The sequence below is a fragment of the Aquila chrysaetos genome, chromosome 2, assembly GCF_900496995.4.
Source record: "Aquila chrysaetos chrysaetos chromosome 2, bAquChr1.4, whole genome shotgun sequence".
Lineage (NCBI taxonomy): Eukaryota > Metazoa > Chordata > Aves > Accipitriformes > Accipitridae > Aquila > Aquila chrysaetos.
Genome location: NC_044005.1, coordinates 1,425,738 through 1,446,238, shown reverse-complemented (window position 1 = coordinate 1,446,238; position 20,501 = coordinate 1,425,738). Strand labels below are relative to the sequence as shown.

Genomic DNA, 20,501 nt, shown 5'->3' with positions numbered 1-20,501 from the left:
GGATGTCCGAAGGAGGCTGTGACCCCGTGGGAAGCTCACGCTGGAGCAGGCTCCTGGCAGGACCTGTGGCTCCATGAAGAGAGAAGCCCACGCTGGAGCAGGTTTTCTGGCAGGACTTGTGACCCCGCGGGGGACCCACGCTGGAGCAGTCTGTGCCTGAAGGACTGCAGCCCGGGGAAGGGACCTGGAGAAGTTTGTGGAGGACTGTATCCCGTGTGAGGCACCCCACGCTGGAGCAGGGGAAGAGTGAGGAGTCCTCTCCTGAGGAGGAAGGAGCGGCAGAGACAACGTCTGATGAACTGACTGCAACCCCCATTCCCTGTCCCCCTATGCTGCTGAGGCGGGGTAGGTAGAGAATCGGTGAGTGAAGCTGTGCCCAGGAAGAAGGGAGGGGTGGGGGGAAGGTGTTTTAAGATTTGGTTTTATTTCTCATTACCCTACTCTGGTTTGACTGGCAATAAATTAAGTTAATTTTCCCCAAGTCAAGCCTGTTTTGCCCGTGACGTTAATTGGTTGAGCGATCTCTCCCTGTCCTTATCTCGACCCACGAGCCTTTTGTTGTATTTTCTCTCCCCTGTCCAGTTAAGGAGGGGAGTGATAGAGCAGCTGCATGGTGCTTAGTTGCTGGCTGGGGTTAAACCACGTCAACAGCGAAATACCTGTGTTGGAATTATGTTCTGCAACATGTGGGTCTCTGTTTCTTGCTGAAGATATTCTTGCAGGGTGCGATTTGCTGCCAAGTAGTGGAAAGGTATCTGACCTGTTAAAATATAAAACAAATTTTTATACGTACAATTCTACACACTAGTCAGAGCCCAGCTAAATAACACTTTGTAGCAAAGACAACAACAGATTTCAGTTTCTCCTCCCCAACGTACTTGGTCGACAAATATTTCCAGTGTACTTCCACAAATGTTCACACTGAGTAGAAAAAGAAAATGAATTCAGTAGAAATTATTTGATGAGCAGGTCCATTATGAGGAACACCATAAAGATGACCCTTAAGAGTAAACTTTACACTAGGACTAAATTTAGCATACAGTCAAAAAGCTAAGGAATCATCTGGCCTAGGGACTGATGATGCTGGTTCCAATTTGGCAAAGAATGGCAAATGAGAGTGACCAAATCCACTAACCTTTCACTTCCAGAAATGAGCTGTTTTCAGTTCAGTGTCTAGCCCACAGACATTCACCAGGAAAATGCTGTTATCTACAAGACAATCTTGATACTTCTTTTTTAAAATGATGATTTGAATATTAAAGATGATTGAACCCAGAGCCCTGTGCTGTTAAATACTGTGCCTAGGTATGTAATAGTTACAGGGAAACAGCAGCTGTTCCACTTTCTGCTAGGACTGAAATACACACAACTAGAAGACTTGCTTTTAAGATCCTGAGGAAAGCCCATGCTTCAGAAACTTCACTAATACCAGTATCAAGCTCCCATTTCTGTGGTGGTTTATCAGTAGAGAAACCGATTCTTCTAGAAGTAAATAAACAGAAAAAGCCTACATTCTTGTTGCCCAACTACATATATTTTGTGAACAGACAATGCTGATTTCCAATGCTCGCAAACCAGCATCTGAACTAAACTCTCTGGTACTTTTATGAACATTCCAAGGCTTTCAATGTCTTCTTGGATATATTTTGTCATCTCTACAAATTCAGTCTTACTGCCAGATGTGCCCTCTCTTGCTTGCTAGTTCAGAATTCCTGTATCTGTGAATCCTGTAAAACATTAAGCTTGTGTGTCAATCAATAATGGAAATGGCATGTTGTATAGAACGTGTCCTTAGTAAAAACCTTGTCTGGAAGAACATTATACACAGAAGTTTATAGTCATGACTTTTTAGGTATTCTAGCATTTGAATGTGTTATTTTAAAGATTATTTTTAAAACCGTGATTCAGCAGTAATGCATATGGGGAAGATAACCTACATATAAATTAGTTCTGAGACTGCACAACTGTGAAAACCCTCTGTTTCTGAATCATTCCAGCCTCCCTCTGTCTCAAAAACCTTTCTTTTGTATATTCCCTCTCTTCCTTCCTATTCTGTTTATACACTTGTATGCCAGTTACATAAAGATGCATTTAGTACACACAAAAATAAAAGATGTCTTTGGATCAGACCTACAAGCAGCTTTATCATGGGCTCAGAGAGCAGAAAAGGAGATTCTGTACTGTGAAATCTGCAAAATTCCTCAAAAACTTTTTTATTTCATTAAAAAATAAAATAGTTTATACTGCTCACAACCAACTGGGTCATTTCTCTTTACAATCAGAATAGCACATGTCATCATAGAATTTCTTTTTAGAAGAGCTCTGTGAAGGCATTTTAAATTAACAATAGTCTGTCAGTAATAAAATGGAAACAGTTCATGATTTGCAGTAATAAGAAACATCTACGTTGTCCTCCGCTTATCACAAAAAACCAAGCCATCCCTTCTTCAATTTCCAGGCTATAACAAGCAAACCTTATCCTTCCTCTTAACTCATTCTCCTTCCTACTCATTTGTTTAGGCTATGGTTCACATACCTTCTATGGCAGGATAAAGTCTTAATGAAATATTTACTACCACCTGCAGTACTTCACTGCACTGTGTTACTATGGCTGCACCAGGGAACTCTTTCAAATTAAAAGCCAGCACAAACTAGAAGAATATAATTAAGCAGCTATTGTACAGAGCAATATATTTTTAGATAGGAAAATAATTCACATATAAAAATCAAGCTATTAAGCAAAACAATCTTGTATAAAAAATATATCACAGATTTCATCCCCTTTAATATTAAACTAACAGCAGCAGAGACTGTGTGTGAGAATTTCAAAGCAGAGTTAACACACGAGTTCCACTCACGTTATTCTCCTTCTCTGGGGGACTGTGGACACAGGTGAAGTCAGAGACTCCTGGCTGTAAACTCCGCTTTCGCTGTAGGAGCCCGCGCTCGGGGAGGAAGCGTGGGAGGGGGAGTCCGCAGACAGATCAAGTTTAAGAGCAGAATCGGGACTTTCAAGATCTGAAATGTTGCTGCTTAGCTTTGCCCTTTTCTTAGCTGCACTGTTTCGTAGAGATCGAAGTGAATTCTGCATCTAAACAGGATTGAAAACAAAATCACAGGTTTTACTTACTGCGTAAGAAAAAAAGCTTTTTTAAGGAAAAGAAAGTATGTTTCTGAGTGTTCAGTTCAGTTCACAGGCGTTCAGTGCACGCGTCTCTTGGGCAATGTGACTGACCATTTACATAGGTTATGCAGTACCATAATGATCCCTTTCATTGTTTTACTTCACAAGAATAATCCTGCAAGTAAATGCAAATTCACAGTAACTCCTAGCTTCATTTTGCAAAACACAAGAACAGATTCCTGCAAAAATACATCAGCTGCTCTTATCTTTTTTAATAGACTAAAGGAAGCATTTGATGGCTGCTAGTACACACAATTGGGACCTCAGGCTTTTCACAACAGAACTGCACAAAGCTGCAAATATGCAGAAGTGAATCCTGAAAACTGCGCCTAGCAAGCAGAGCTCCTACTCAGCTAAGCAGGAAAATCTACAATGACTAGAGCTTCATGCTACTGCTTATTCTCTCCTCTTTTTGCTGAATACATCTGATGTAAAAAAAATTCTTCCTCTGTCTGTTTATCACCTCAAGTTACTTTCAGTAGTGACTAGAGGATGGAAAATAAAGGCAGTAAGGCAAAGCCGTTAAGTCCTACTGCAGCTGCTCTCAGATCCACAGGGACTAAAGACAGGATTTGAGATTCAAACAGTTTCTATAAACTGTGACAGAAAAACGGACGTGTTGCATGGGATCATGCGGGGAAGATCATACAAAATCCAATCACAGATGATAACTGTGCTTCTCATGTAATCAACATTGCAATGGTTTCGATTTGTACTAACGAGGATACTGCGGATACAGTTCCACCTCTCCACGAACCCTGGAAATAATCCAGCATACCTCTGCAGTATTTTTCTATATCCTAGACTGGTGCAGCTATTTGGTGTTTCTCAAACATCAGAGAGACCTGAGCAACAGACTGAGGGACAGGATCCTTCGGCGTGTACTGGGCACAGTGGCAGGGGTCGGCGTACACACAGCCTCCCATACACAGTGGGATCTCACTGGACAACCCATGCGATGGAGAAACAGCCATGCAGGATATACAGCTATCCTGGCTGCGAAGTATTTCATGGACCAGTAAAGGGAAACACTAGAATAAGTCTGTTCGACAAGTCTCATGGGTCACAGAAGGTATATATTTTTAAAGGTTTTAAATATTTCAAATATTTTCTAAGTCACAGGTTGAGTGGCACACTCAAAACGCTGGCCACCGAATACACATAATTGGCCCAAACTACTACTAGTGGATTTCCACATACAGGAGGGATGCTGACCTGCCGAGCCTAATGCCAAATGTGTCTGTGTCATATCAATCAGCTACAGGTGACACCACATTCACCCAGCTTCACATCAGTTTTTCTCGTTTTACTCCATGAAAAAATGACTGAATTCTGAGAGAGCTGGGACATGCTGTGAGGTTATCAGGGACAGCCCACTTCAGCAGCCCCAGGAAGCTGAGGAAACTCCCAGGCTGAGTCAAATGAACCTTCATCAAGGAAGTTTTTTGTTATTTTGGGCACTTTGCTATAACTAAAGAGAGGATTATTACTTAAATCTGGCATGAAATTTAAAATGAAGTCAAGATAATGAGAGCAGAAGCTGTATAAAGGCCTGCAGTTCTGCCTTGGTACTACAATAACTGAAAACATTACGACTTGAGCTCTGAGAAAAACAAGGGAAATTAAGATGTCTGGAACAAACACGGGAAGTGTGCTTCAACATTGGTATTTATTGCTTTACTTAGCTTCTATCAGACACCCAATGGTATCTCACTGAAAACCTGCTGTAGTGATGACTGTCACAAAATTTAAGTCAGAAACATTATTTTCTGGCTCTCGTTTAGGAAAAAGAAAAGCTTACAGTATATCAACTGTTAAAAGTGCATTATGTCATACTTAAACCAACCTCTTCTTGATCCACTTCCTCGTCATCAACATTTAGCTCTGAAAGATCAGCTGCAAGCTTCCTATCCACTTCATTCAGCCACACGTCCTCACACTCTTCGTTTCTCCACTTTGTCACACTTAATTCAATCTTATCGGGCAGTGGGCTAGCGAGACGGGGTATGGGGGGGACAGGTCTGGTCCCATTCAGGCCCCGGCGGGAGGCTGGGGGTCTCACCAGGGTGGGTTTCAGCTGCAGAGGAGAGTGTTTCTCCTGCAAATTCTCCCCTGAAGAAGACACAAGCAGATGTCAGTCCTTTGGAGGGGTGGCAGGAACACAGCACTCACCAGAATAAACTTCATGTCTCATTTCTATATCACACCAGAAAACTCCTTTTCACCTTGAGGTGAGTGTTAAAAAACACATTTACGCACGCAATTTTATTTACTCTAATAAATACATTTCAAGGACATTTTGTTTGGCTCAGTATGAGCAAATTTGAATAAAACCGGTAAGAACATAAAAACAGCTGTAGTGAGTCAGACGAAAGGCCTGTTCCCTAACAAGGTAAGAAACCGACACTAAAGAGTATTCAGACAGGATTTAGGAGCTTCCTTGGTCAGAGGTTTGACCCAAGCTGACCCACTGTCCTGGTACACAAGTTCACTTCGTTTATCAATAAATCCTTGCTTTTGGCGTCTTCAGCAGCCTGCAGCAGTCGGCTCCACAATGAGCATTAAAAACGTACTCCCCTTTATTTAAAACCTGATGTCACCAAACGCCTTCCTTAGCTCCTTCAGGTATGCATGTATACATGTATTCATGCGTATAAATATACACACATATACACACACACAGATGAAAGTAAGTTTCTCACATGAACAACAGTAGACAGTGATTCTCTATCTAACTTTATTTTTAAACCATTTATAATTTGAAAAACTTTCAATATTCCTTCTCCAACACCAGTTTCCCAAATGCGCCAAACCCCTGTTCCTGAATACGCACATTTTTCAATATTCAATTTTACAAAATCATCAGGATCATTACCAGACTTGCCTCTTTCCATGATATTTTCTATTACCTCCTGACTCTACCTTTTCCATCTCCCTGCATTTCAAGCTCGGTTACCAATCTCTTCTACTTTTTGTGTCTCCTTTTAAAAAAATAGTTTCATGCATGCGCATACCAACATACACTCAATACCTTTAAAAAGTAATTAACTTTCTTAATTATGAAGAAAAAGACTAGTGCCCTAACAAACTCTCCTGTAAGCTGCTGTAACAACAATAAAGTTACTCCAAAGAAACAGGAAAAAAAATGAAATGCAAATGGACAACATACAGAAAATCAGCAAGTGATGAACACACATCTACAAGATACTGTAACATGCATCCCAAGGACAGGTGACTTCCAAAGCATTGATTTAGAAATTTTCTACATATGCACAAAAATATGGGTCTCATCGAAGATGAAATTTAAAACAGATTTCTTTAAATCAGTGCAAAATTTTATGTGGAAACTGTTGTATTGCTCACAGAAGGTATGCCTCATGAGTGATTAGGAATCAATTTAAGCTAAACAGAGAGTAAAGCTATTTTTAACCTAAAATAAGACTGCCTTTAGTAAGTATTTGAAAGAAATCAGCTAAATCGCTTAAGCAATTGTAATTAAATAAAATTAAAACTATTTCAGGTTAACCAATGTGTACATGAGGTCTTCAAAGTCAGGAAATCAGACCATAAACAGCAGTCTCTGCCATTAGCTGTCAGTGTAAACTGGGATGAAATCAGCACAGATTCTACTCAGTAGAGATGTAGCTGTTTGTACCCAGGTTTTAAAGAGCTATTCTGAGTGTGGGGAATTCAATACGTACATTTCCAAATGCAAATAAAGAGGCCAAAAGGGAAAGTGCAATGAGTAATATTGTTCTTGCACATGTACTAATTAGAGTATTAAAAGTAACAGGTATTTCTCTATTGGCTTTCTCTAAAAGTGCTAGATTTTGGGGTTTGTTTTTATTTTAGTTTGAAGAAAAACTTTTCCCTGATACATTACTGATAATAAAATAATAGCTGTAGCATATTATGCTTTATGACAGAACACAAAGACTTCACTTTTTAAAAGAAGCCTCCAGTGATGTGACTAGACTAGCGCAGGTAGAAAACGCTCATGTTTCTAATTGCAATTGGAGCATTGCATAATTCCCCATTTATCTGCCACTGTAGGTTTTCTGACCGCTGCTTAAAGTCACTCAAAATGCAAACCTGAAATCTGTTTTCATTATATTGACAACATTCCTACCTGTATTATCTCCTGATTTTTGACTGAGAAGCTGCTTCTGTGAATGAGGCTTAGACAGTCCTTCAAAGCTTTTAAGAGGCCAGGAGTTTGAGAAGTTCATGGTATTATCTTGTGACTTCTTTGAAGAATCAGCTGGAGAGGAGACGTGCTTTGGGCTGTTCCTTGGCGATGACAGAGGGTAAGATGGCAGAATGAAGGTACCCTGGCTTGCATTAGGACCTTGGAAGGACATCATATGTTCTGCTTGATTGCAAAAACTTCTCTGGGTCTTGCTGGAAAAATTTAGGCTGGCACAAACTGAGCAAAGAAAAAGAGAATAGTATTTGTGGTAATTAGCCCCTCTGACAGCTCTTATAATAATAATTTACAATGAAATAATACACCACCTAGACAGTCAAAAACTGAAGGTCAGCATTTTACTCAAGCAGACAGACAAATCAGCTAACTTCATTTTGCAAATTGCATTGTCCCTCAAAATATCAATTTCCTTTTTCTGCATTTGATCAAATGAGTTTAAGCCTAAGCTATTTCAGAGTCATGTTTTGAAGAACTATATTTAAAAAAACGAATGGTGCAAGTAGATTGAACATGGTTCTGTTGCTTGCTGCTATGTATTCCAAGCCTGCATAGCATGAAATTTGCAAACACCACTCTCAAAACTCAGGGATACAAGAGTACAAATAAAGCACAAATATTAAAAATTCTACACCCTTAAAAAAAAATCCAAAAATTATTTTTTCCAAGAAACCAGTAGGTCAAAAATGGAAAGATAAGTGATGATTTGGAACTAGACTGTTTTAATTGTTTCCCATGAAAAGCAGATGCATGTTCCCTGCATGCACTCAAGCTTTTAGCCATGGAAGTGAAAAAGAGGACAAAGAAAAACTTAACAAAGTTCCTGACAGCCTCTGGAAGGATCACTGTACACTGGGCCACCTCAGCAATCTTGTTGAGAGAACAGCCCCACAAACAGTTCCACCAGCACAACTGGGAGAATGGGAAAGCACAGCCCAGGAGCGAGAAAAAGTGACAGTCTGAGTCGGGCTAGGAGAAGCTATTAATGGTCTGTGTCACTCCAAAGAAAACCATTCAATTGTGCCTTTGGTTATAGCGTAAAAAATCCCTTTAGAAACCAGATCGCTCCAAGGTCTTCTGTCTTCTGCCCCTGCTGCTTTCCAAGGCTGCAGCACCCCGGTGCTCTCCAGATATCCCAGGGCAGAAAAACTGAGACAACCATGTCAGGTGTGGGTTGTGCTACCGGAGAAAGGCTCAAGTAACAGTAATATCTGGCACAAAAACTATTTGCAGAGAAATAAATCAGCAAGTGTGGGCAACGTACCTGGACAGCCTTCTGAAGACCGAGGCTAAGAGAAGAGAATATTGACTTTGTCATTAGAGAGGCAAAAAACAAAGAGGAAATTTCTCCTTTCTTCCCACAGGCATGAGAAAAACACAGTATCTAGAGCCTGTAAGTGGCTAGAGGTAAACCGAGTAAATAAAGTTCCTACATATCTTCCAAGAAGGCTGTCAGCTCTATCCCTTGTCCAACACAGCTGGACCACTCAAGGCAGCCCTGTCCACAGATTTGGTACCATTACCATCTATTCCTCAGGACAGTGAGTTTATTCCTCCACTAAGTGTACATCTGGCATTTTTATTATTGTTACTACTGATGAGCAGGCAAGTTTATATGTGTTACAGGTCCTGATTTATCTCAGCCTCCAGCTCCAGGGTTAAGGTGCACTCAATCAAATCCCTAGCCTCACTTTTGAAGCTAGCAGCAAAACATGGCAGCGCCCTGGCCATCTGTCTAGTAAAAGCTGTGCAGAGACCACCACAAATTAAAGCAACACTATGAGAATTAAAAGCTTTACAGGTGCCAACACAGCGTCTCTGCAGCACACCGAGGTCACTTCCACCCGGCTGTTGTGTCCAGCAGAAGGGAGCAGCCTGTGCCTCCTCCTGCACATGTGCCTGCTCGGCTGCCCTCCACACCTTGGAGGGGACCAAAAGAGGTACGTTAACCAGTCTCAGAGGGGCAAGGCTCAGACCTGGCCCTTGCTGTGAAGCAGGCTGGACTGATCTGACCTATATCATTAACAGAACTCTAAAAATCAGTTTTTCAAAAGAAGTTCAGATTCTGTTACAGTACCACTTTTTATACAGCATGCTGGTACAGTCAGATACCAAAGGTGTGGGTTGCAGATTAATAACCACAAATGAAAAGCACTACACAGGAGGGAGGCACAAATACATCTGAATAGGGACTGAACAACATTTTAGTAATTGTTTTTATTTCTTAAGGCAGCATAGAAATAAAGAGACATTTCCAAAGTAACATGCACTGACTTACGATACAGTTAGAATCCATATACCTTTGCCTTGCTGACAGTTATTTAATCCTAAGAATTGTAAATCAGAGTCCACACTACCACTCTTCCCACGTGTCTGTGTGTATCCAAGTGTTCCACATTTCCCTGAAATTTGCGGCTGATGAGAGCCCATAGCACCTTTCAAAAGAAAAACACAAATAACTAGATAAATACTTAACGTATGTTATTCAACAAAAACTACACAATAATATTTAATAGTGAATTAAGGCTCTCTGTCTAACTTTCAGTGTAAAATATAACTACTTTCAAAGCATTTAATTCAAGAGTTTCTAAGGAACCTCATAATAATACCGTTCACAGGCACAAACTGGAAAAATGTTCTTCCAGGGCACTTTTCCAACTGAGAATTGTAGGGGGTCAAAAGAAAAACCCAGAACAATCCCCTCTCTGAATATATGACAATAAAGGGAAGACAACACCTTAAAACCCCCAAATGCAGTGAGTTCCTTTAGAGTGATGTCACTTCTAGCATAGCTATGAGTAAACTTTGCATGCCACACATGTCAGCGCTCCTCAGACAAAGCCAAGAATATAACCTACTGCCAAGCAAAGAGAATAAATCAGGTCTGGTCTTGCCCGGTCTTTTTACATGCCTTTTGGCTATTAAAATACAAATCACTGAGTCTACATTGCTAGTGTAAATTAAGTGTAGCACTATACCTGCGATCTTCTACAGACTTGGTTTTCAAAAACAAGACGTTTTTCATTTTTTAAAACAATCTTTAGAGCTCACTCTTCAGACAGCTTTCTACCCTAGCTGCTTATACAAAGCAAAAAGAGAAAATATGCAAATCTAGAATAGATATGCATGGATCTGCTCTCCTGAACAGCCTACCATACATAAATTCGACCTTCCCAACATGTTGTCCAGTTTATGGTATTTCATACCCGGCCGCCACTATCAGCTAACTCTTGACAGCGTACCTTTTATGATAACAACTGCTATTCTAGCCAACAACATATTCCTGCTCAAAAGTCTGTAAAATTCTGTGTCTCCTTTTAATTTACTGCTTTATCTGCAATTCATATTGTATTTTACAGTGTGAAGGAATGTTGGCTGAATTACTCCATTGCTGATCTACATGGTACTTCTTTTTCCTAATTCTGCAAAAGCACCAGAAAGCTCTATATTTCAGGGATATCCTGAGCCCTTTCGTTCAATACATCTGTTCACATAACCACACTATTTCTTTTTCGTCTTGCTGTCTGAAAAAAAACCTGATCTATAACCTCTATTGGATCTACCTAGTGAAAATCTGTGTGTGTACAGCAGGACTGGAAAACAGTGGTCTAGGTTCTGAGATGGCATACGCTTCTCCAGGAGCAGGAATGGGACTGCTGCCACTTGCTTCAGCTGGAGGCGTAGCCCTATGCCCAGTACTCAATTCTTCATAGTAAATGAAAATAAATAACAAAACAAATAATCAACAAATGATAAATCATGCTCATAAAGCTACAAATTTATGCTCAGGTTCTTCTAAATCTATTTTGTAAACAGCAGATCAAACACTCTTCTGTGTTAATACTTACCAGCACAAACAGAAGAATGCTCAGAGTTAAAATCTATACTATTCTGAAATAAATTCCTTGAAGCTCTTTTTCTACTAAAAAATAACTCATCACTGACTGGTACTCCTTGAGAGGGCCTTAACTTTGGAGAATGAAGAAAATCATTGGATGTAGAGAACTGTAGGAAAAAGGAAAATAAAGAAACATTCATGTGTGTGAAAGGAATGCACAACCCTTTTCCGTACAAACAGTAGAATTACCTGCATATCTTTGTCATTTAGACCCCACCACAGCCCAAACCTGTCTCTCTTTACAATGAAGCTACACAAACCACCGTCAATATGTTTAAGACGACAGAACTGACGACAAATAAAGGTTTCTCCTCCCTGTCACTTAGACAATGAAAAGCAAGAGAGTGTGTACATGCACCGTATCTTTCACTCACAGAAGCAAATGGGATCCATCATGCATATATCCACAGGCAAAGCTTACTGAATGAAGAGAGCAAAAAGCAGAAAAGGTTTCTACAAAAAAAAAAAAAAAAAAAAAGACGACCCCAAAAATAGCTGCCTTATTCTGCCTCGCCGTTCCTGGGGTGCATGCCATTCCTGGGGTGCTGCTATTCCCGGGGTGTATGCCATTCCTGGGGTGCTGCTATTCCCGGGGTGACACAAGAGTGCCAAGGAAGGGAGAGCTGTCCCCCAGGCCCTGGGCACTGACACGGGGCTGGTGCACGGCTCAGTCTGCCTTCAACCTCATCCTCCTGTGGCCTAAACCCAAAGCACTACCTGAGTTTAAAAAAAAAAAAAAAAAATTCTGTTTTCCAACATTAAACAGTCTCACCCAACCCTTTATTAAAAGATTGGTAACATAAGATACGAAGCCTTTCACTGTCGTGAAACCAAGCATTAAGTTTCTTGCAGCATGGCCAGGTCAGCAGTTCAAAAATTCAGATCCTTCACACAAAAAAACTGTGACAATTTTTTAAAACCTTAAAATTTAGCACTGAGCGCCACGGCTCATTGACACAAACTGCCAAGACTTCCTGTGTTTAAAAAAGGCAGTTGATTTTTAAATGCAAAACATTTTGATGAAAGTTTTCTTTTCCCAGCTACCTAATACTCTTAAGTACTTTAAGCATTAGAAAGCATTTTAGTTGGTTTCCAGATCTTGCTCTAATATAGGTTGACACTATTCACACGGAAGAGAAAAAAAAAAACAACAAAACAAACTGGTAGAGAATTGCACTAGTCATCAATTTTTAAAATCAAACATTAACATTTTGAATAATGTACATTAGCTATGTAAGTGTTTAAACAGACAGCAGCTACTTGAGGTGTGACAAAAGCATGCTTCAGATTTAGTCTAAAAGCTGTATCTGGTAATATCAGCACCTTGTAATGAGAAATGGTTATATGTAAAGGAAAAATCTGAGTAATATAAATATTTAGCAAAGAAAAGATCATGCTTTAAATAAAGGTTTCTTGCTTTCTGATTTAATTAGTAAAATCAGTAATTTAATCATTTCCACGCTATATTAACTCTGCTCTCCCCTTTCATAGACAAGGCTCCACACAGAGGTCAAAAGAGAAGTCTGAACAGAAATGGAAATATTTACTCAGTATTGGAAAGAACAGCATCACGTTATGCCTAAAAACCTCCTTTACTCAATATACTGGTTGTGTGAATAGAGAATTTGTAGTCTAACCGTACATAGTACATTAATTTATAAAAATATGTACTTTTTAATGTCACTGAAGATCTCAGTTCACCGAAAAGATGGATTCTCAAACTGGGAACTTCACAAAAACTCTTGCAACATGAAATTGCAGTTCTCCATTAGTCCATAATTCAATTACCTCCTCAATTCACAGCCTGGCCCACACAATGCAAGTTGTGTTCAAATGGGAGAAACCGGTCAGCGGCAAACTCCGCACATACACGGTACAGCCGTGCTGCGCCTGGGCGACAGCAGACCCTGCAAAACAGCCGGCTCTGAGGTCTGCTACACGTTCCATGCACCGGGATAAATCTCATGGACTCCTCTTGAAAAAATAAACCTCACAATTCAAACGTTTAAATTACGTATTTCTAATTCTTCTCCAAGACTCTCCCCCCTTAAAAATGGAAAAAAGTAACTCACACATGGTACCTGTTAGCAGTAAATAAGTAAGTGCAGCAGCAATTTGCCTGTATTTCCATTTAATGCTTTAAAAACCCAACCGGTTCCCAAAGGGACAGCAGTTCATCCCTGCACCGAGCACCAAGGTACACAGCTACATGGACACAGGCTCTTGAATGAAACAGCTTCCCTGTTCCTGGGAGGGTTTTTGTGGTTAACAAAAATGGCAAAAATTTTGTCTTTACTTACAAAAATGCACGTTCCAATTTACTGCCATGCACTGCATTTCACGGGCTCCAAGTTCAGCAGATATAATTAAATCATCTGCATAAAAAATCAAAGTCTCGAGTCTGAAGCATTTTAAGCAAACCCCCGAAAATGCTCAAATGCTTAAAACTTTTCATAAAATCTTCCTCCCTGAAAGCCAGTGCTAATGCAGGGCCAGACTTTTTAATCGGCCTTCAGGGATTAGCCTCTCACTTAAAATATTTGTGGACAACTGCTTAAAGCATACAACAGCGAAGGAAAAGTTAAGGAGCCTCGATACAAAATGGATCTGTCTGAATCCCATTTTTAATGGAAGACGGCAGAAGGAATCCAGCAGATATGAAATGATTTAGTAGGACCAGAGCAGGAAATATGAAGCTTTGCAAAGAATAAGAAACAAGTTCTGATTGCAGGATATACAGTAAGAACAATGACTTAAATCACACCAGTAGCACCAATAACACTCAGCGCTATGTTGGCTTTTTACCACCCGGGTACCCTGAGGGACACCAGTTTTACTTTACAAATGAGAAAAAAGAACAGCAGACAAATGGGTGAAGTGGTTTGTTCCAGGTTATTACAGGTCGGGAAAAAAGAGGAGATGAGAACTCGGCATTCCAGCTTCTGCAATGAGCCGGCTAGAAAACATCCTTTTCAATCTATGTATCTTTCAGTCCATAAATAAATGTTACTTGTACAAACTACTTACACCCCATTTTTCCATAGGCAAAACAATATATGCAGAAGGAGCAAATTACACAACGCTGACATGACCGTACAACTTTGCTCAGTTGTTCCAATCCCAGCTACAGGAATAAAAACTGTTTGCGTTCTTGTATGCAAATTATAATTACAGCGATTATAAATTTCCTAAACATAGGCATGCAGGGTGGTGGCAAATAAACACAAACCTAAAGTTGCCAGATTTTTCACTGAAGTAGATTACAGACCCTGGCAAAGGGATTTCTCAAAAGGTTTCAGGTTCATTTAAATGCCACTAGTACCACCAACGTCAGAAAATATTTGAATCCATCCACCCAAAGGAATATTAACTTGGTTACCAAAGCACAGCCCTTGTGAGTGACCCACCAGTGACAACGGCTGTGTTCCTACATTCCCCTCCCAGCTGAGCAGCAGCACTGGATGAGACAAAAGTCCTCCTAATCAAATACGCAGCAGCCATCAACAACATGCTCCCAGGGAAGAGACAACAATAGCACAAATATGTAATGATATCTCCCCAAAATACTCTCCCAGCCTCCAGAAAAACCACAGCTCACATCCCAGAGACTGACACCTCAATTCACAATGAAAGGATAGCTTTATCACACAGACAGGTCAGCCTCTGTGTCCCTTTAATCCTCGTTATCGCTGCGGAAAACAAAGAGTATTTTTTTCATAAAACTAATTTCACAGATCATTTGAACACTCGCTAAGGTCTTCACACAGCCCAGCTATTAAGTTCTCTGGTTATCAGATCAGTATGTAAACAGAGAAGAATTCCACATGTATTGCCAAACAGTGCAGTTATGTGAAATTGCACGTAGTTCACATATACTTTCTAACATGGCTCAAAACTTCAGTAAAATGTTCAAACGCTCTTGCTTCCCCCACAAAGGGCACTGCTTCCAGCAGCAGGTACAGGGGCTCACAATGCGTATGTTTCACAGGGGAAAAACAGTAAGGTAACTCTCTAACTGCAATAATTACTAGGCATGTTATATTTTATATACAGCACGCTAAATTTTCAAGGTAGACACAGGAAGGCTTAGCTACAAAAGATCAGTGAGGAACTCCCAGCACGCTGTTAGCTGATTTTGCAGCAACCAGTTTGTTCTTCATGTTTCAGCAGGGCAGTGGAGCTAATAAGGTCTACAGAAGAAGTAGCATTCATTTTTTTAAAAAGTGCTTTTGTACCTCAAACTGCAGAGTGTTTTTGTTCTGATAGCTTGCTTAAATTGGATTTATAGAACATGAAAATTAAAAAGCGAATGGAGGATTGCTACTGCAGTGTTCTCAAACTCATTTGTGTGACCTCTCACAAATGGCACAGCTGGGAAACCATTGGAGAACACAACATGTTTGGTCACAGCAGGCTAATTTCAATTACTTAACATCAGTACCCAAAAGATCAGTAGATCACATCAAGTTCTAAAAAACCAACATAAACATTTATTTCGGAATAGGATCTGGTCTGGTTCAGATTGGAATTGTTTACACTTTCCAAGGCTAAACCCAAGGAACAGGAGCAGACATAGTACATCAGCATCTCCAGAAAGAGAACACTCACTTCAGTGACTTCAGACAACTTTATCCATTGGATTTACAGATAAAAAAAATTGAACATCACAAGCCTGGCTCTGCCAGCTCAGGATTAGAAATGAACGGGACCTTACTGAAGTACAAAGGAAAATACTCATGGGGTCATATGCTTTATTACCACTCTGCGTTGCCAAGTATTTCCTATCTCTAGCAAGTAAAACATTCCTCTGATGCTGTTAAAAGGTTCCTGTAAGTATATGCTTCAGAACATAAAACTACAGGTACTTGGGGAAAAAAAAAAAAAACCAACAAAAAAAACCCAACACAACCACAAAACAGTTACCATTTTATTAATTTAGCTAAAAAACAGAAAAGCTTCAGCCTACCACTCAGCTGAGTGGTGATAGCAACTACCCCTGTCCCATGTAAGGAGGAGGAAGTCAGGCTACTCAAATTTGGCTTTAGAAGAAGGTAGAGTCAAAAGCAGAGTCTGTCCTGTAGCTTTGACAGATGTGTGCAGCTGTCAAGAACGAGAAGCATAGAAGTACAGAGAATTATCCTTTACTCAATAAACTCAGGTTTGGCTTTCAGAAAGAAAGAAAAATGGAAAACTGAGGTGCTATGAACAGCTATTAAGCCGTAAGACTTCAATTTCAGCATATAAAGCACTGAAGCGTGAAATCACGCACTTTAACCAAAGGATACTAGTTGTCAGAAGTAAGACCCACAGATTAAATAAAGACTGGTATAAATGTTTTATTTAATGAGCTTTTTAAGGGGTGCGTGCTATATACCCTACGAGTGCCACATTTTGTAAGCGCACCTCAAGGCAGAGCACTGCTGAGCTACGTCACTGGAGATGACTCCCTTTCCAGCAAAACTCCATGCCTGCGTGACTTTTTCCGAGTCAGCCGCGGCATCGGGGCAAGGCGGCTCCTTGGGTGACCAAACAGTCCTGCTGCACTCACCGCTTCTCTCTGGGCCTTTGGTGGCACCCTCTGGCTCCGAAAGAGACAGCTGGAGGCACCAGTTTCCCGAGAAAGGCCCTGCAGTGTTTACCTATCCGTCACGTTTTCTTCTGCCATTACGAGTAGGAAGAAGACTCCTTTCCAAGCGCAGAAGGGCATCCCCTGGAAGTTGAGGTGGTGGCAGTTCAAGCACCTCTGACTAGAGCTTCTCACTAAGGTGTTTGTAAGGTTGAACATAACTACAGTCTCATGCAAATCTAACAAATTAAGAGAAACTCTGAGCTCGCATCTCCAGCGTCAAGCTAACCATGATTAGGTGGTGGTATCTCCGCTGCTCGAGGTGGCAGCCACGGGTGTTAGCACAGTCACACCTGGACTCTGCGCTGTACAGAAACACACTGCGCGGGATGGACACTCTTGGTTATGTTTGTCAGTGTAGTCAGATCGCCGTTCCCAATCCTGCGGCGTAGCTGGCAGCCGTAGGTTTCCAGATGGGTGGGAAACAAAATCAGTCTCGAAAGACTTCAGAGGTTACAGAGAAACGTTTCTTCAATAACCCAATTTAACATCACTGACAGAAGCTGTGCTTAAAGACAAACCCTTGAAGGCAATGTGCTTTGTCTACATTACATTTTTAGCACACATTAACTTACACATGTTTTACTTCACATCTTATCTGATCAGGGAAGTCTAGACATGGCCTTGGACAATCACTGTGTAACATGACCCTAAAAATACTAGTAGAAAAACAACTTTAAACATTAAGCTAATTTCATGCATCCTTTCAGCCACAGAATGACTCCAAAAGTTAATTTTTAAGCAAATTCATTTCAAAGGAATGTCTGAATTAATTATTAATTTTTCACATTTCATGAACAAGTCAACTACCTGAATTTTATGCGTGATATACCTTACTGAAAATAGTTAAGAAGAGATACAGGGCGAAATTTCTTTCTCCCCCCTGCCTTTGATTGCTAAATGCCCTGAGGAAAAGAGCTTTATTTATACAGCTTATGGCAATCTCCTTCAGTTAAGAAGGAATGTCTTCAAGTACAGGAAACACTGTCCAAGTTTACTCGTCCCAGCGTGAAAACAGAGTTCACCTACTGGCATCGAAGATACATACACTCCACAGGATAAAAGCAGCTTTGTGGCATGGATATAACAAAACAAGCACCATCAAGAAGCCAGCAAGTACTGTATTAAAAAAAAAAAAAAAAAAAAAAAAAAATCACAAAGCCAGATAAAAAGATGTCCCCTGCCCTGGAGAGCTTTACAATCTATTCAGACAGATGTAACAGTAAGATAAGACAAAAGATCAGGACGTGAAGACAGAATAACAAAGTTGTCAACCTACAGTAACCGGATAAATATTTCAATACTTAAACCACCGTGTTGTTTAAATTTCCATTACAGTAAATGTGGGTCTAGCCAATAGTGCTCAAAGACTCGAAAACAATTCATCTCATGCCAAATTAGGTCCTTGGTCACAAAGACGGCTCTCTAGCCTCTACTGACTGCACGAGTAGCTCTCCATTGACAATGGGGCTACTTAAGCAATCGCCATATAGGTAACTAAAATGAATCTCTTACTCTTTTTCTCCCTGATACATAACGATGAGCAGCATTTGCCTTACCTTCTAATAAAAAGCCTCCCTGACGCACTTGTTTTTAAACAAGGCTGTTCCTTTCCCTCACAGAAGGCAAAGATGCAGTGGCTACGTTAAATAATACTTTTGTCTCTCATAGGAGCACCGTTACTGCCAGACTGTATGTTTGCAGACATTGAAGTAAAAAGGAATCGTTGGAATTTGAGAAACTGAGTGCCACCACTATTTCTGAGTGACACACAGGTGCCACCAGCACCAGCTGAACAATTGCTATTGGAGAGAGAGACAGGTGATGGTTACAGCAGCGTAAGTGGACTAAATTAGTATGAGACTGTACAGAGACACAAAGCTACTCCTCGAGCCAGGTTCAACTTGCATTCAACTTAGTATGTCTTGATGGCAGGTGGACAGCTGTTAATCCACAGCAATTTTTAAAACCACAGCTCCCAAAAGCCAGTTGAAGAGTAATTGTAAAACCTTATGTTTGCCAGTAGGATGCTCTTCTTAACTGCCCACCAGCAAAGAAACAGCTTGTGTTTTCACATGGACTGAACCAAATTTTTCAAACCCACTGAATGCAAAATATTAGATGCTGTATTGTGTCAGCCTTGAGATGTCTTGTTGTCATGATGGGAACAATGCTTTTGACATTGTTCACGTCAGGTGAACCAACACCACTAAAGCAAGCTGGTAACACAGGCGTAATTTTGATACCGTGTTCGTCTGTCCAAGTCAAAATTGGCAACTTTCAAATTCTATCAAACATGACATCAAATGTTATTTTTGTCAGTACTTACCTGCATGTAAGCAAAAAGCTATGTGGAGAAGAGTTATACTTCAATGTAAAATGAATTCTGGTTAACTGGAGGTTTCTGGTTATTCAGACGTCTTTCAAGTAAGAGTGCAAGAGGAGCATTAACATGTTTCCTTTGGTAGGGTGCAACTGATGAAGCCTTCAAATTCTGACACCTCAAAGTTATCGATCTGCCTTCTACCAACATAAATATGCAAGAAAACAACATAAAATGGAAGTGAGAGGCAAACAGAACAAGTCAGAAAGCAGCGGGAAGAGACAGGAACAAACAGAATCTCTAGGAGGTATAGGATGTCTTAGAAAAAAACAGTCATTAGATGCAAAAAAATTAGTTCTTATTAAAAAGGAATAAATGCAGTACATGACAAACAGGATTTTCTCCCTGGAGAAGTATTGTCATTGCCACCTACTGCATACTATGTGGCTGCAGCGAAAGCAAAGCAAGGCTGGTTAACTTCACAGCTTGAGTCCCCCACACAGCAGCAAAGGAAAAGACATTCAGGCAAGTAACCTGCCCTGATAGTCACAAGTAGTTCCTGTTCCGAATGACGCTTTTACCAAATAAAGGCTGAAAGTGATTCTCTTCTAATTCTGCAAAAACAGACAGCACAAATATAAGTTCTACATCTGTTCATAAGTGGGAACAAAGTGAAATATTTGGCATAATATGGAAGGATGTAAGATTAAAGATGATCACAAAAGGAAAATGTTAATTTATACTTGAAGTATTTGCATGATGTTATGTAATTGGAAAAGTCTTCCAAGGAGAAAAGAAAACCAGTCACCCCACAATGTTTCAGTCACGCAGACAAATGTTGGGATGATGAAGAGACAAGCCAAGCGGTTGTCAGACGTAGGAAGCCAATCTGAAGGTCTTTATTCTTTCCTGTTAGGCTTTACATACAGGAGGTAACTAGCACTCTTACATGAGAGCTTCCTGCAGTCTGCTTATGATTTGCCCATCTTTGAGAGTAATACTATAAACAAAACCAAAACCCCACATATGCACACTTAGCACTCCAGATCCCTGGCAGTTAGGTTGGTTTTCATCCAAATATTATGAGATGGGATTTACGTCCATTAAGTTTATACTACGCATATAAAGATATATATATAGTCTAAAAAACTTTTATCATATTAGTATCAAGGATGCTCCCTAGTAAACCAAGTACCTCATTATCACTGACTTGAAAACACGAATATGTAGTTACTTCCCCAGATTAAATTTAAGTTCACACCATTT

General features: G+C 40.3%; 1 protein-coding gene across 4 annotated transcripts in view; it reads right to left on the bottom strand.

Annotated features, from left to right (window-relative positions):
• TOGARAM1 (TOG array regulator of axonemal microtubules 1) overlaps nt 1-20,501 on the bottom strand; it is a 45,957-nt gene that overhangs the window by 22,188 nt on the left and 3,268 nt on the right. For all 4 annotated transcript variants that reach the window (XM_030035478.2, XM_030035487.2, XM_041118430.1 and 1 more), the window contains exons 2-7: nt 11,237-11,393; nt 9,689-9,823; nt 7,314-7,610; nt 5,031-5,296; nt 2,859-3,091; nt 660-760 (exon numbers count right to left, since the gene is read on the bottom strand). In XM_030035478.2, the coding sequence (XP_029891338.1) occupies nt 660-760; nt 2,859-3,091; nt 5,031-5,296; nt 7,314-7,610; nt 9,689-9,823; nt 11,237-11,393 (1,189 nt within the window). The remainder of the gene's footprint in view (nt 1-659; nt 761-2,858; nt 3,092-5,030; nt 5,297-7,313; nt 7,611-9,688; nt 9,824-11,236; nt 11,394-20,501) is intronic.